Raw genomic sequence first — 16,291 nt, forward strand, 5'->3', positions numbered from 1 at the left:
GGTTAAGTGCCCGACATTATTTTCCCGCCCACCTGGGGCTCCTGACCCCCCCCCCCCAAATACTGCTCTATAGTATATTATTGCAGTTAAAAAACATTCCTTAAACTCCAGTTTAAAAATAAAACTATTTAATTAATTATTAATTTGAAGTTCACGATCCATGAAATGTTAAAAATAAATGACTAATTTGATCTTAATTAACTCAGTCTCCTTTCACGCAATCAGTACAGGGTCAACTAACTATATTTCCTTCACAATTTACACAAACAATGCGATTGTTCTCAATGCAAATGAGAACAGGAAAGGCTGTGCATTGTATAGAATAAACCCCATTCCCGCTAAACATTCCACGGAACCGAGAAGAGCAAATGGACCCTACCCCCACCCCCCTGTAATAGAGACTATAAGGAATATCAATGAAGAGAGAATAGGGGCGATCAGGAGAAAATTCTGGCAGTCCTACGCTATTAAAACGATGCCGCGAGGTCCAGAAGTGATTACGATTATCCCACCAGTCAGGCTGACAAATCGCCATCGATAAAAGGAGATGCACAGACAGCTGTTGGATGCTGCGGAAAAGAACACTTCATTCTGAATTCCCCCTTTACTTGATCTTCTTCCGTCGTCATGACGACATAGGTGGAGCCTATTACGAGGGAGGCATCTCATTGGAGGAAAGAGGAACAGCCCACTTTGACATTCAACGTGCCTCCGAGAGGACTTGGAAAGGCATTTAGTGACTAGGAATAAACGAGATCTGACTAAGAAGTGGTTGATCTTTTCTCAGTTGTACTTGTAGAAGGATAGGATATACAACCTACTAGCACGTTGTCCTTGAGTAATAATACGTTGACCACAAGTTAGCTTCTTGTAAATTGTGCCTGGTCCGTTTTTCTAACACAATCATGAAATGATTGATGTAAGCCAATTTGTTATTTAATAGATATCTACAGAATTCTTTAAATCTGGAATTTAGGGAATTTAGAACTTTACCAATAATGCAACTAAGCTCACCAAACATTACAGACTCCAGTATCAATCACGAATCATCACCAAACAAATCCATTGAATACCAACGGACTTCTCCAGGACTTTTAACTTCACATTTGACTATGCCCGCCAGGTATCAACACAGTTCGAGATCCCCCTCCAAAAGTCCGGAAATCGTCGAGGCCAAGATATCCTCCAAGACCCCCAAAGGGATATCCTTTTCAGTCGAATCCTTGCTTTCTGAAGATTGCAGTAAAAGATCTTCCTCCAGTCCTGATTTCAAGGTTCCAAGTCCTGAAGAAATTAAAGAAATCAATGGTTCCTCTAGTCGGCAAGATGTATCTGAGCTGCTTTCAAGGAGGTTCTGTGTAGATCGGTTATTAGATCATCATGGACTTAAATTAACCGGACTTCCACCCACCTACTTACCACCAACGTCAGCAGTTAAAACTTTGGTACATCATCCGGATACGAACTTAAGTTCTCCTACAATGTCCTGGAATTCACCTCTTAGTGTGGGTGTACCTTGGTTCCAAGTGTCCAGGTCAATATCTCCCGTTCACAGTAAGTTCAATACTCATTTCTGTTTTAATACTATGACTAATTGAATTCTATTGTGTTAAAGAATATAAATTGAGATAAAGGTAAATGCTTTAACAAAATTAAAAATCTTGTGACATCAAATATGTGATGTCAAACCATCCTAATCCATTTTTATAATTTTTAAATCTTTTACTCGAAATAAATTTACTGAAGTGAATCAGATTATTCCTGTAGTAGAATTTCATTCGAAAGATTTTTTTTTTCTAATCATTTCCTTCAATAATTTGTGTACAAAACACAGCCATGCAACTTTTTGGCATTGTCAATAAAAACTATCGATCTGTAATTGTTTTTAACTACCTTAATCAATAAACGTAGATAGGTTTATTGCTTGGTGTAATTGATAGGCATTAAATTGAAAACAATACTCATACTGTTTATTTTAACAGTCAAGAATGGTTAGATATTCGTTTAATTCCTAAGTTTAGATTATCTTCTGAAATTTGTATTAACAATCAGTCAAGCATAAATCTATATTATATTTTTGTTGAATGTAAAATGTCAACAAACATAAAAACGCGATAACGAATCTTTGATTCATTAGTATTGAATATTTATTATCACGTGAACAGAAATTAATATGGTATAATGACACTCGATAAAATTCAAATTATGATAATGTTTCTATTTAATGATAAATCATGTCAATAAAATATGTACGTATACATATAAAAAAATATTGACAATCATAGTAAGTTAATCTTTATAGCTAAAGACAGATGTTAACTAAACAAAGTATCTATTATTTACCTCATTACAGAATGTTTCATATTTATTCCATGATTTAATAGAATTATTTTTCTATTAAAACAAAGAAAGAAAGCAAGAACAAATTCTTTTATACTTGTTTTATGCGCTTAGTAGTTATGTGTTTATAGTTGTAAAACTGAAACCTGATTTTGTGTTCCAAATTTCACACATGTGTTTATAGTTAATGATTCAGGTTAATTTGGTGCTATGACTTACTGTTAATGCATTACTTTGGTGCTTCTTTATATAATTATAATTCATTTTCAATGTTTCGAGGTAAATGAAATTTCGTTTGAATACTTGCTCATCTTTATATCTATATACCTATATTTATAAGCTAATATTTATGATAAGCGTTCTAATTCAAAAATATTATAATGTTAAAAGGAATAGTATCATGATAAATGAGGTTATGACGATTTATTTTATCCTGTAATTATTTTCTTTGATTTGATCACACAGGTTAAAGGAAATTCAGTAACTTTGAGTATAATATCAATGCATATTTCTTTTTCCAACATTTCTCGCATTTTTAATGAACTGAAATAATTGTTTCTTTATGAGGTTTTCAGTAAGCATACCGAAATGTACAGGTAATATAATAAATAATGATATAGAGTGGGTAAACTCTTGAACTTAAAAATTTACTTGAAATTGAATAAATTGTAATAATAACGATTAATAAGGTTTAATTTTAACGCATGGAATTTATTTGCTTTGTTTTTTTCTACTTATATTATATCAGTCGAGGGTAATAATCAATTTTACAGTTCAGTAGTTGATACTGAATTTAGATAATATTATTTTAAGTAAATTCGGTCATAATTATATGACCTTTCACTAATAAGAGTGCAAGCCGTTTTATGTCACAACTATGCCATTGTCGATAAGCCTTCAGAATAAGAGAAAATAGTTTTGCGATTACCTGAACTATCTTTTAGATCTTCTCATTTATAAAAATATAGTTCTTTGTAAATCAGAATACAGTACTAAATGGCCTATACGCAGTTGCCATATTTTTAGAGAAACTGAATTATTTAAATATAAAAGAATCAAGCTAGAGATTTAAATAGGATTGACATTGAACAGTAAGTTCATGTATCAATTTTTTCTATCCCCTATTTTTTGTCCAATCCTTTTTATCTTTGATCTTTGAATAAATAATATTGTACAGATTTTTTGAAATTTTTTTAAAAAAAATTCAATCGTAATTTTTTTGCTGCTAAAATCAATCAATTTTCTTTTACAGCAATCAGATAGTATCAAAATCTGTTTGATTCTGAATACTTTAATTTACATAATTGCACAGACATGAAAAATTTTTTGCGATAAAAATTAATAAGTCTTAGTTCGGTGTTTCTGAAAATGAATTGAGTAGTTTTTGTTTCCAAGTTAGTCCTCAAATATTGGATGTAATTTTTTTTTATAGAAAAAAAGTAAATTCGGTTTAGGCTTACAATCAAAAGCGTTTGTATCGTATAGCATCTACTTTTTCAATTTTTTCGTAGTATTAGCCAACGGCAGTTTATAGCTGCTCTTGTATTCTACAGATTACTCTCTTCGAATATTCTAATTAATTCGGTATCTAATAAAAACCGATCTTTCGGCATCTAATAAAAACCGAAAAATTCTTTACCACTGTTCGAATTCAGGTTGCCTTGCATTTAAGAACCACAATTTCTTTTCTCTTTATTCTAAGTTTTTATTCTCAAATGATGCATATTCTTTCCTATCAGCACCACATAATTAATTACTGAACTATTTCAAGCCTGATTTAAATAAAGTGTAATCGATAAGCTATGACAAAAATTAGAGAATCGCTTCCAATAATTTCCTTTGTGACATTACGCGATGAAATTATCAATTTTAATAAATTCCAATTCCTTTTTCTCTTTTTTTTCTTCCCCTTCTCCATTCCGATAAAATTCATTCGCATAAAGCCCCTCTGCTAATTCCTTGCGCCCCAATCGTAAGCCAGTTACTCCGCTCTCAGATCGATGGATCAACATCCGTTACCGCCCCTGCCCCGTTCCGCCGCCCTCTTATCCTGAAAACCGTTTCTTGGCTGGGGCGCGGAGGAGGCAATGAAGAACCTCTCATTTAGTGCGCCCCATTCTATTAAAAGCTGACCGGCTCTCATGGAAATGTGTGTGCAGTGCCGCCCCATGACTCATTTGCTGCAAATGTAATTTGTCACGGAAATCGGAAGCGCAAGGCGTTAGGCGGGGGTCACGAGAAAAGGCGACAAGAGACCCCCACTAATAGCCTTGATTAGGGACAATCACGCGAGCCTTTGATGTCTTTATTTAGGGCTTTATTACCAACACGGTTTATTATTATTCTTGAAAGATGTCCACGGGCAACAGTGTGGGTTTATAAACATTTGGGTATTTCGGATCAATTGGTGGGAAAGTAATTATTTAATTTAATAATTTTTTAATCAAATTTTGGAGCAATCAGTTGCTCTATGGAAGTATTTCTCGATCATACTTCCCAATTTATATGGTGTGACTAAAATAAAATTATTTTCCATTTAATTAAACTTTCGAATCACAGGAAACTTTGCACCAAATACTGGTTTAAATTTAGTATTTTCAATTTAGCAATTGATTTTATTTTATTTTATAACCGTCGTTAAACAGCCTAGGCAATTTTTTTTGGTTTAAGACTACTAATGTTCAACTCCATAAACTTGTAATTTTGAGCCCCAATCCAAAAGACAAGGGAACTCCTGGATCAATATATTGGGAGAAATTTGCCTTCGTGGAGGACTTTTTGATGGAACTAACCCGTATTTGCGTTACATGGAGAGGGAAGCCACGAAGACCTCCCACGGTTAGCCTAACAGCCAAAGAACTCTAACCCATGATCCGTGTCCCACTGAGGGCATTTTAAGTCAGCACTGTGGTCGGCGCAAGCCAGATGCGGAATTCGTATCTACCAACCATTGTTGGGTTTCGAACCCAGTTCACCTCATTGGTAGGCTAACATTCTATTCCCTGAGCCATCACGGCTTATTAGCAATTGATTGTGCTAAATTGAATTAAATTAATTTCTTCTCAATTTAGCATTTTATTAAGGTTACAACAACAAGCAGGGACAGCATTATATTTCGAGACGCCAATAAAATGGTTCAACGATTGACATATTTTTAGATAGTATATTTAAAGTTAAATTTCGCTATACAATCTTGCATACTTTCTGATAATAATCTTAATTAAATATTTTTTTAATGATATCATTATAATGTTGACATTTCTGATTTTTTTATGATTATCCTTACAGTACAATTTTGCTCTTAGATAAGTTAGTTTTTTAACATGAATAAACCACAAATAAAAGTACACAAAATTGACAAACTATAATTTTAGTTTTAAAAGCAAGAGGAAGGTACTTGTTCATAGGACTGAAATATTGTGCGTCAATTTATGTAATTTCATTTGTACTTTATTTACTTCTTCTTCTTCTTTTTGTTGCTTTAGTACACTTTTAATTTAATGAGCAATCCCAAGAAACTGAAACAGGAAAATATACTTGACAATATAAAAACTAGATTTGCATCAAAAAATATAATGGTATAAATTTTTACGATACAGTTTCCTTTCTGAATTATTTTATATTAAATGAAACAAAATATTGATTGTAACGCGTTCTTTTTCAACATTTTCTGTCGCTGAAATATTAAAAAAAGTTCCTCGCAACGAAATGATTAAAGTTATTTAAATTAAATTACTTAATTTTTTTAAAAGAAATAATTGCATTAGCCCTTTCCATTTATTACTTTAAAATTCTAAGTGCTAAAAAAAATAATTTTTAAGATTTTCCTTTATTATATCTTAGTTTCCATCAGTAACTACAAAACAGTATTTCAAGTTTAAATGTAGTATCGCTTTGAACAGAAATATTCTGAGCGTGTCGTTCTCATATGCTTAATAAAGCTGCCACCTTCTATAGAATTGTTCTAAGAACTCTTATTTTATTTTTACAGAAGAGTAACATTTCCTTGTACCCAGAAATTTGAGAGCTCTCAGAATGTTATTTAATGTGTTTTTTTTCTTCATTAAGTCCTTCAATTATGCTTTAAAAATTCAGTAAATTATGCCGTTATACATACATAAAGACATAGCTTTAAATGAATTTAAAATAACGATTTTTTCATTAAATTAAGTCGTTTAGTTATGCTTTAAAATTTCATTCAATTATGCCATTATACATATATAAAAGCATGGTTTCAATTAAATTCACTATAACGCTTAACGTTTTTTCATTAAGTCTTTCAATTGTGCTTAAAAAATTCATTAAATTATGCCATTATACATGTATGAAAGCATGGCTTAAACTGAATTCTCTACAATGGATTTCCATTAAATTAGGTCCTTCGATTATGCCTTAAAAATTCGTTAAGTTATGCATCATGCATATTTATACATATATGAAAACGTGTCTTGGATTAAATTTGTAATAACAATTTTTCATTTAATTAAATGCAGCCATTTTATCATTGCTTTATAACAAAATGAAAAGAATTTACTCGTATGAGACATAATTTAATTTACGATCTATATAACAGCATTTTTTTTAATATGTATATCAAGGTATTCTAATTTTTATAGGAAGATGATGAAATTTTTTTTGTTTTGGTTTATTACATAATTTTTATAGCTTTCAATATTGATATCGTTAATTATGGCAAAAACGAGCTTACTTCTTCCAATAAAATTAAGAGCTCTCCATTAACGGAAATGGCTAAAAAAAATTTTTTTTTAAGGGTAATAGCTCTTCAGATCGTCTTCGAAGTTCCTCAGTAGTTGAAGGGGAACTTCCTTTTTCGAATTAACTTTTTAATGATCAATTAATTTGTTCATTTTCTCATTAAGTGGATATTTGTTAAAATTTTCAACGCTTCATATGCTATTTACTCGCTTCTAGCTATTTTCGCTGTACGTTGCTATTACCATAATCGCTTAGTTATTAAATTTGATATTTACCAATTACGTCAGTAACTGTCATTTACGTATTTTAATAATATTTAATACAATTCTTCTTACAATGAGGTTTCTAACTTCAGCTTCAAATAGCTTATTATGTAATATGTTACACTTATAAACTTTTTAGCTGCGTGATTTTAGTTGTAGCGCGCATAGTTTACTCGAATTTTTATTCTTAGGAACAATGTGCTTTTAGAACATGAATCAATTATTATTAAATACAGGTGTAAAAATTTAATTCAAATTAGCATTCGAGAAGTTGCTTAGTGAATATAATGGCAATAAGTTGTAATTTAGTATGGTAGTCAAGTAATTTAATACGGTTTTAATTGTTAATTGAGTAACTTTATTTGTTTGCACAGCTTACAATTTTGTTTTGTTTATGTTCATCTTAAAGATGTAACCATTTTTGTTAGGTTTAAAAATTATGAATTAGCGTTATGAAGATGCATGTTTCAAATTTTATCTTTTAAGTACCCAGTATTTTTTTATTATTATTTTATTTATTTATTAATACTTTTTTGTTGCAATAGGATAATTTATAAGTTTCCTATATACTATAAGTCGTATTCTTAAAATTCGATTTCTCAGGTACTATTCGTTCTATTTCGCTCAAAATTCGTATTTTGTGATGTAAAATTACATTCTCTAAAATAATGCAAAAAAATTGTATACTTTACAACTCAAAGTTCTTTCGACCATTACTTAATAATAAAATGTAATAAATATTTACTAAAAATTATTTTTTGCACATAATTATCTTTGGATAAACGAATTTTATAATTGTGAGCAAAAATATTTGAGCTTGAAAGTTCTCGAGATATAGCAAATTACGTAAAATTAACATTAAAGGATTCAAACTTCACCCCGCTGTCCCGACCAAACTATCGGGATCATTTTTCCTGAATTGCGGCTATTCCCTATATTTTGAGGCTCAAAAATCCGAATTCGTCGGAAAAAAGTATGTTTATTTGGAGAAATGTCGTTTTTGTGTCCCATTTCGTAACTTAAAATGTCGTCTTCACTAATTATTTAGCATATTTGAGGTCACCCTCCTTGAACCATTTAGAATGAGTCCTAGAACGTGACGATCGTATCAATAAATCGAGTTATTCAGGGTGGTCCGTTTTTTTTCTCCACCGCACTGTACTATATTTATTAATGCTTTCACATTGGAGGACGTCAACCTTAAAAAGCACAAGTAAGCGAAGTTACTTAGTAGACTAACTTGTTTAGTTCTACTTTAATGAATAAATGAAAAACAGCTTTAAAAAAAACTCCTCAAAAAGCTGTTTGCAGAAAAAAAAATCAATGTTCTTTTAAAGTGTCTTTTTATTCTTGTTATTTTTATTTCGATCGTTGTGTTTTGCATGTCATTAAGCATGCTTTTCAACCTCATTAAATACTGGTTAACTTAATGCGTTAAACTTATCATGAATTCTAAAAAGAAGTGAAAAAAATATGGAATTTACTCACAAAAAATTCCTCGTTTTGAGCTTGAATGTTGGGTTGGTGTAAAGTTCTTTCAAGCGTCCCATCTACCAACAGGTGTATTAAACGACTCAATTTATCCATTGAACCTTTGGTAAATTTTAAAACCAAACTGTTAATTTTATAGTCGGCCCAATCACATTTCTGGTTTCCTGGAATAAAACGGAAAAAAAGTCATCTTATTCCCTGAAGGCTTTCAAGACCACCTTTGTGCTCAGGAAATTCTTTGTACCCACCTTCAACCCCTGGCGTAGTTGGCGTACTTTGCATGCTCCCCCAGGGAACTTCAGCATTTATCACCGTCATAAATCAACTGCTCAACTATTTGTCAAAGTGATTACCTCTCCACTGGAATACTAAACTTTCACCAAAAATGAAGCATTTTAAGAATGGATTGTTAAAGAGCGGTTTCTTTTAGTACACTAGAAGAACGAAATGACTTGACTTTGGCTGAATCTTTTCCTGGAAGGTAATGACTTTCACTCACTGGTGAAAGATACAAAATATTATTTTAAAGAATGACGGCAATAAAATTGGAGAATGCAATGAATATAGTTTTTACAGCTTTTATTTAAAGTTTATTTTCTGGTATGTCTTTTACTCCAGCTATTCAAAATTACTTCCCCTCTTTTCCCCCCTCCCTTTTCCCTGTAAGAAATTTTAAAGCGTGATAAATCATAACTTCATAATATGCATCTGCTACCTTTATATGCGGTTAGTAGAACTACATTATCGTACTTTTAAAAGATACATCACAAGATACTTTAACAAAATATTTCACAATCTTACTTCTACAAGGTAGCGTTATTATATTCAACAATGAATCAATTTTTGGAAAGTTTATTAATATTCATAACCTGTATAAAAATATCGTTTAACACCTTATTAAGGTATTAAAATGATTCAATCCGCAAATGTGCCTTTATTATATTCAGCAATGAGTCAGTTTTTAGAAAGTGTATTAGGATTTAAGATTTATAACCTGTACAGAAATATCGTTTAACACCTTATTAAGGTGACAGCAAATGTGCAATTATCTTTAAAAGTACTATTATTTTATTTAAAAATTACTCAATTTTTAGGAAGCTTTAATTAATTTTCATTTAGATTAATTTTCAGAAGTGTATTAAGATTCATAGGTGCTTAGTCTCGGCAACTTTTTATAAAACTTATCGAATTCATAATAGCATTGAACCATATTATAATGGCTAAAATTGATTACACGATGCTTAGATAAATTTCACGGAATCATCATCCAATTTAACCCTTTATTAAGGATGCAGCAAACAGGGACAGAACTATATTTCGAGACGCGAATAATGTTGTTCAACGATCAACCAATTTTTAGAGAGTGTTTTAAGATTAATTTTGCGTTACGATCTTTCTTACTTTCAGATAAAAACATTCGAACTTAAAATTGTTTTCGTTTTAAATCATCAATTTTAATTTTATTAAGCAGGGGTGATTGTATCCTGGGGTATATCATTCTTTCGTATCATTTGCCCTGGTCTAAAAACTAGAAAGCTATTTTTCAACGAATATCGCAGAATTCCACGTATCTCAAGACTATTGGTTTGCAGACTTCCGCAAATCAAAAGCTTTTTAGATAAATCCTATTAACAAGACGTTTAGATACATTCTTCCGTAGAATTGCGTCTTAATCTGATTCTTCCTTCAATTAGATTTTATTTCTTTGGCTGATTTTCGCCAAATTGAATGTTTGGAACTGCTCCATAATTTGTTAATATCCCATTTCTTATTCACTCGATTTTAATAGAAAACATCGATTTTCATATTTACCAGATTTAAAAGCTACTCTTTCGTATTCACGTGTTTTAAAAATCGAACATCGCAATATCTCCGAATCCTATAATAATCTACTAATATCACAATTCTTATTCAGGCGATTTTAATATTATTGAATTAATGATTTTCGTATTAAACAGTGGTCTATTATAGTTTTACTTATTCACCTTTTCGGTGTTTGTTTACTGTCAACACATATTTTCAGAAGCATTCGAATCACTTTATGGCTTCATTGAAAAAGCATTTCGTTTAAAATCAAGAACATTTTTAATGATATATTTGCATTGATTCTTTCAAACAATTGCAATTTTGTCAGTATTATATATATTTTCACGCAATCACTACGGTTTTATACTGAAAAATGCAACCCTCAAAACAACGAAAAGGATGACAAACTACAAGCCAAAATTTTTTACGGCATTGATTCTAAAATTACTTTAAGTGCAAAAAATATTTTTCGCAATATTTCTTGCAATAATGTTTTTTCAAATTACAGTTGGAATAAATTAAAATTTTCATATTCATATTTGTAGCTAATTTTTAAAACGGTTTTGCATTAAAAAAAGTTTGTTATTTTTTATTTAATTTATTATTGATTTTATTTTAAATTTGCATTTTTAAAATGTAAATTTAAAATTTGCTTAAGATAGTATCAATAATAAATTATTGATTTTATTGCCTCTTTATCCCTATAAACGCGTCCTCTTTGCCCTTTTTGTTAAATTTTATATTTATTTAACTTTAATTTTTAATTTCATTTTTTCATTTTAATAGGACATTTCTTATATTGTTTAGTTATGTAGATAAAATTAAAAAATTGTTTAGTGGCGCATGATATTTATCCCCTGATATATCTTTTATTTAGAGGAAGGGTATACTTATGATTTTTTCCGAGGTTTTACTATTATTTCTTTAAATAAGTATCCTTCATTAAAATAATAATAATAATAAAACATTTGAATGTTTATTTTCTCGTAATTTTCAGTTTAAAATATAGCAAAATCTTTCAAGTTGTTTATCAACTAATTCTTATTTTTATGTGAAGTTAATTTATGCACAGAGATCTTTTAGTTTGCCTTTAATTATTTTTAAAAGGCTTCAAATTTTTCTGTTATTTTGATAACGAGTGAATTTCTGTGGGATATACACATTATATATTATATGAGGGTAATTTAAAAATTAAGGATAAAATTCAGTTATTACTTTATATTACACGTTTTGAAAAATTTTAACTTTGATAAGTGAGTGCTCTTTCAAATCTAAGTGGCAAGGAAGCACACAGCCCTTTTTTATTCCGAAAGAAAACAATTAGCTTTTAAATTTGGGCTTATTTTCCAAACCTTTTATTCACCTTTAAATAAAAAATTAGCTGTCTGATTTTGAGCCATACGTTGCCATATATCTCCCCTTTTTAGTTAGATTTCATGTTAATATTTTAAAAATAATTCAATCTTGCTTTTTAGATTTCAAGAGCGTCATTTTTGTTTTTACTTACGATCATTACAGCTCTTAAGCACTTCTTTTTTTACTTAATGAACTTTATTATAATATTTTAATAGACATAATCTCTTCTTTAAGCCAATATCCTTGTAAGAAAACTATTCTTTCATGGTAAAAATTTATACTGGACAGAATAATATTTTGCCTAAACTGTTTTTGTTTTTACGTAGTTCATAAGTTTTTTTTGGGGGGGGGAGGGGGGAAACAACCCTTCTTGGTATAGGGGGTGAGAAATACCTTATCTTGTTCGACTCTGCTGGAAGTCGTATTCGGGAGCAAGCGAATTCGTTTCGGTAAAGCCTAGAAAAAACTTGCGGAGTCAAATGGCTCAATTTCGGAAAGTTTATCTTTACAAAGCAATGGTCGAACGAACCGGGGGAGTGCTCGTATTTCTTTTTTAATTGCTGGGGGTCTACCCTCTTGACAGTTCTAAGAACCCCAACATGGGGTTGCAACATTTGATTGAAATAAAAGAAGAAAAAAAAGTGCTTGCTAGAGTTTTGTATGTCTTGTTTAGAAAAACTAATTTAGAGAAGGAAGTCAATAAGCTCTAATTTTATTATTCCTGGAAAATATTCATGGGGAGTTTTGAAGTTTTTTTTAGAAAATCATTTTTATTCTTATTTTTCACTCTTGTTATAAATTTGGCTAATGGTTTTTTGGACGTAGTTGAAGCATTCGCTTGGTTGTTATGTAGCTTTGAAGAATTCGAAGTAATAACGTCCTTTTCTTGAGTAATTGGGATTTTACATTATTTATTTTCAGTACTTTTTATGTATTTATTTATAGTATATAATATATTTCCTAAATCCCTCAATTTCCTAAATCCCTCAATCCTATGGCTATTTGCTGTAATTTGAATCTTTCACATTTTATGCGCATAGTGATAGACCTGAAATTAGTAAAATTATGTCATTGGCACGTAATTAGAATGACTAAGGGCTATTGAAAATTGTTTTTGGATGACATAAGGCCCGTTATGTGACGTTTATTTTTACTGACAGGAAAAGGTGTATGAAAAATTCTTGCATGTGTTATTTAATTCTGTTTATCATGAAAATTCCCTTGTCACAAAAACTTTAATCTTGTTTTTTTTTCTTTTAAAAAGTGACGTTAAATAAAATCAACAAGCAAATATGAGAAGTTTTATAATTTATAAATATATTTCATACAAACATTCTCTTTACATATGATTCTTTACTAGATATGATTCTTTACTACATATGATTCTTTACTAAATATGATTCTTTACTAAATATGATTCTTTACTAAATATGATTCTCTACTAAATATGATTCTCTACTAAATATGATTCTTTACTAAATATGATTCTTTACTAAATATGATTCTTTACTAAATATGATACTTTACTAAGTATGATTCTTTTCTAAATATGACCCTTAGCTAAATATGATCCTTAACAAAATATGATTCTTTACTAAATATGATCCTTAACTAAATATGATTCTTTACTAAATATGTTCCTTCATATTTATTTCAGAACCAGGAGAAATGCCTAAACTACCCATGAAATGCCAACTGAGGAAGCACAAAAGCAACCGCAAGCCTCGAACTCCTTTTACAACCCAACAGTTACTATCTCTGGAAAGAAAGTTCCGATCCAAGCAGTACCTGTCTATAGCAGAAAGAGCCGAGTTTTCCTCATCACTGAACCTAACCGAAACTCAGGTTAAAATTTGGTTTCAGAACAGGCGTGCCAAAGAAAAACGACTAAAAGAGGCCGAATTGGAAAAGTTGAGGATAGCCACGTCTAGGCCTATGCTATCTACTTTTGCATTTGGTGGACCTGGTTTCCTGGCTGGCTTACCGCCACCAGCACATATAGGACCCAATGCCAGTCCCAGACCCTTCCTAGGTAGCTATCCTTATCCATTCTATACGTCGTCGCCTACAGTAAACGTTTCTTCGCCAATTGTAACTGCATGCCCTCAGTGATATCCTGCCAAATTGAGGTATGACAGAGACTTAAATTCCATCGAATGGACAGCATAAAATTTGGAAGTACATAGTCAAACTCAGATTTATTTTACGTGGTTTTGCTCCATAACGAAACCAGTTTGTAGCTGAAACTCAAAGCGTTTTGGCAACTGGGTTTTATATTTTCACATACTGGAGCTTGTAATCAAAGACATTGTTTGGAGTAGAACGCAAAAACCAAACAAGAACATACTAATATTCTTGATGGTACTTATTAAAGTGCTTATTTTGTGAAGAACGTCCATTTGCTGTAACTGTTTGTTTGAGAATGCCGTAAATAACGATTAAAATTAATTTCGAATTCTATTTGAATTATTTACCAATCCTGTTTTAGGCGCGTTTTAAATTTTAAAAAAAAATATTTCCTTACATATTTATCTCTAAAGCTTTCTGATGCCGAATGCGGGTTTTTCAATTACATTTGAACAGGAAATTAACTTGTTTTTCTTAAAAGATTTTCTTATTCCAATGAAAGGAGATTTATTTAAACATACCATTTCATTTTTCTCGAAGAGGAAATGAATTCCTGTTTATTTTCATAGATGGTGCCAAACGGTTATTTCCTTGTTCTATTTTGCAATACGATACCGTTAACTTTCTTTGCTTTTCCGATAACTTAAAAGCTGTTTTAAGACTTGTAAATTTATTATATTTCTTGAGATTCTTTTTTATTGAAATCCTTATCTTTATTCAATTTTTATTTTTAAACGAAACTTCCGTTACACTTGAAATAAAAATTCTATGAATCAAACCTAATAGATAGCTTAATAACTTGTTTCAGCATATCGAAAACATTATGAAAATTTATGACTTATTTCTTAGAGCTTTTGTGTTCGCCAAACTTGCCAATTTGTTGTTGAATTCTAGTTTCAGTTACTCGAAAGAATTTTTCCTTGTTACTCGCATTATGCGTGTTTTAAATTTTTATTCCTTGTTATAAATTTTTTTTTTTTTTGCACAAGTCAAATTTCATTTAGTATGAAATGTTTGTAAATATTTGTTTTAATTTAATTTGTGCCAAATATATTTTGTGATCATTTTTTGGCGAAGATTCGTGCGATCTTTTAAATTAAGTGATATTATTTGTGTTCATAGCTACTTTCATAAAAATAAACAGTTCTCGTACGTTTTGAATACGGGTTTGAAAATGCCAATGATTTCTGGAAATATATTTAAAACCATATTTTTCTTTCTTATTTAAGTTCAAAGTATAGATGAGAATTGATAAAACTATTGGAGATAAGATGGCATGGTTCCTTAACATAATCGAACTTAAACTAATAATGCTTACATATTAAATAATGTGCTTAGATATTTCTTTTTTCAACAGTTCATATTTTGTGCTAGAGTTCAATTTGAAGCTAAATATTTTTAAAATAGTTTAATTTGGAATTTATTAACTATGAAAATTATTAAGAATATTATTTATTAATAATAATTTTTATGTATAATATTTTAAGAATAATATTTTAAGAATAATTTTTATTCATAATAAATTTTGTTTATAATTTTTTCTGTTTTGTACTTCTTTTATTTTTATTTTACCAGCCATAATAACTATTTATATTGCTCAGTCAAAATTTAACACCTATGCATATATCTTATCTATTAAGCCTAATTTATACAGAGTCTTTTATTTTAAGAGTTTAGACAGGTATTAATAAACCAAGCTAAATGGTGGAATTTAAAATGAAATTAAGAAATGTAATTATGATAAATTATAGCCATTTTATTTTTTATTTTTTGCTACACTGTTAAAAGCCACAATGCTTTCTATAAATAAATTGTATGTAAAGTTATGTAATTTATACCATTAATGTACAGATTTACTTAAATTATGAACTGTATTCATCTTAGTAGTTCCTTGTTTTCGACTGTTCTTTCGTGTTGTAATAAAAAAAATGTGTAAATAAAATATTGAATTTTATTAAATTGGTTTTTGTATATTTTTTTACTACACTGTATAAACACAATGCATTATGAGGAATTAATTTTTTTTTTTTTTTTTTTTTTAAATTTTAAGAGCCCTTTAATCCTCTCCCGTTAAAATTTATTTGTCGAAGAAGTGGAGATAGGAAGGGAACATTTTAAATATGCTTTTCATGCTTTTCGTAAAATTTTCCGAAATTAACAGACGATATTATCTTTCTATAATTATTTCTTGA

At 30.0% G+C, this 16,291-nt stretch overlaps 1 protein-coding gene across 1 annotated transcript; it reads left to right on the top strand.

Moving 5' to 3' along the window:
• Positions 1–723: 723 nt before the first annotated feature.
• LOC107447678 (uncharacterized) lies at positions 724–16,058 on the top strand. Its single transcript, XM_016062649.5, has 2 exons — positions 724–1,554; positions 13,630–16,058. The coding sequence occupies exons 1-2, from the start codon at positions 999–1,001 to the stop codon at positions 14,082–14,084; spliced, it is 1,011 nt and encodes a 336-aa protein (XP_015918135.2). The 5' UTR covers positions 724–998; the 3' UTR covers positions 14,085–16,058.
• The last annotated feature ends 233 nt before the right edge of the window (positions 16,059–16,291 follow it).

Source organism: Parasteatoda tepidariorum, chromosome 10, assembly GCF_982258835.1.
Source record: "Parasteatoda tepidariorum strain Cologne lab strain chromosome 10, Ptep-v5.0, whole genome shotgun sequence".
NCBI classification, from domain to species: Eukaryota; Metazoa; Arthropoda; class Arachnida; order Araneae; family Theridiidae; genus Parasteatoda; species Parasteatoda tepidariorum.

Coding starts and splice junctions, on each gene's coding strand:
- LOC107447678 (XM_016062649.5), top strand. CDS start 999: ATGCAACTAAGCTCACCAAACATTACAGACTCCAGTATCAATCACGAA. Junction 1,555..13,629: donor GTCAATATCTCCCGTTCACA/GTAAGTTCAATA, acceptor TATTTATTTCAG/AACCAGGAGAAATGCCTAAA.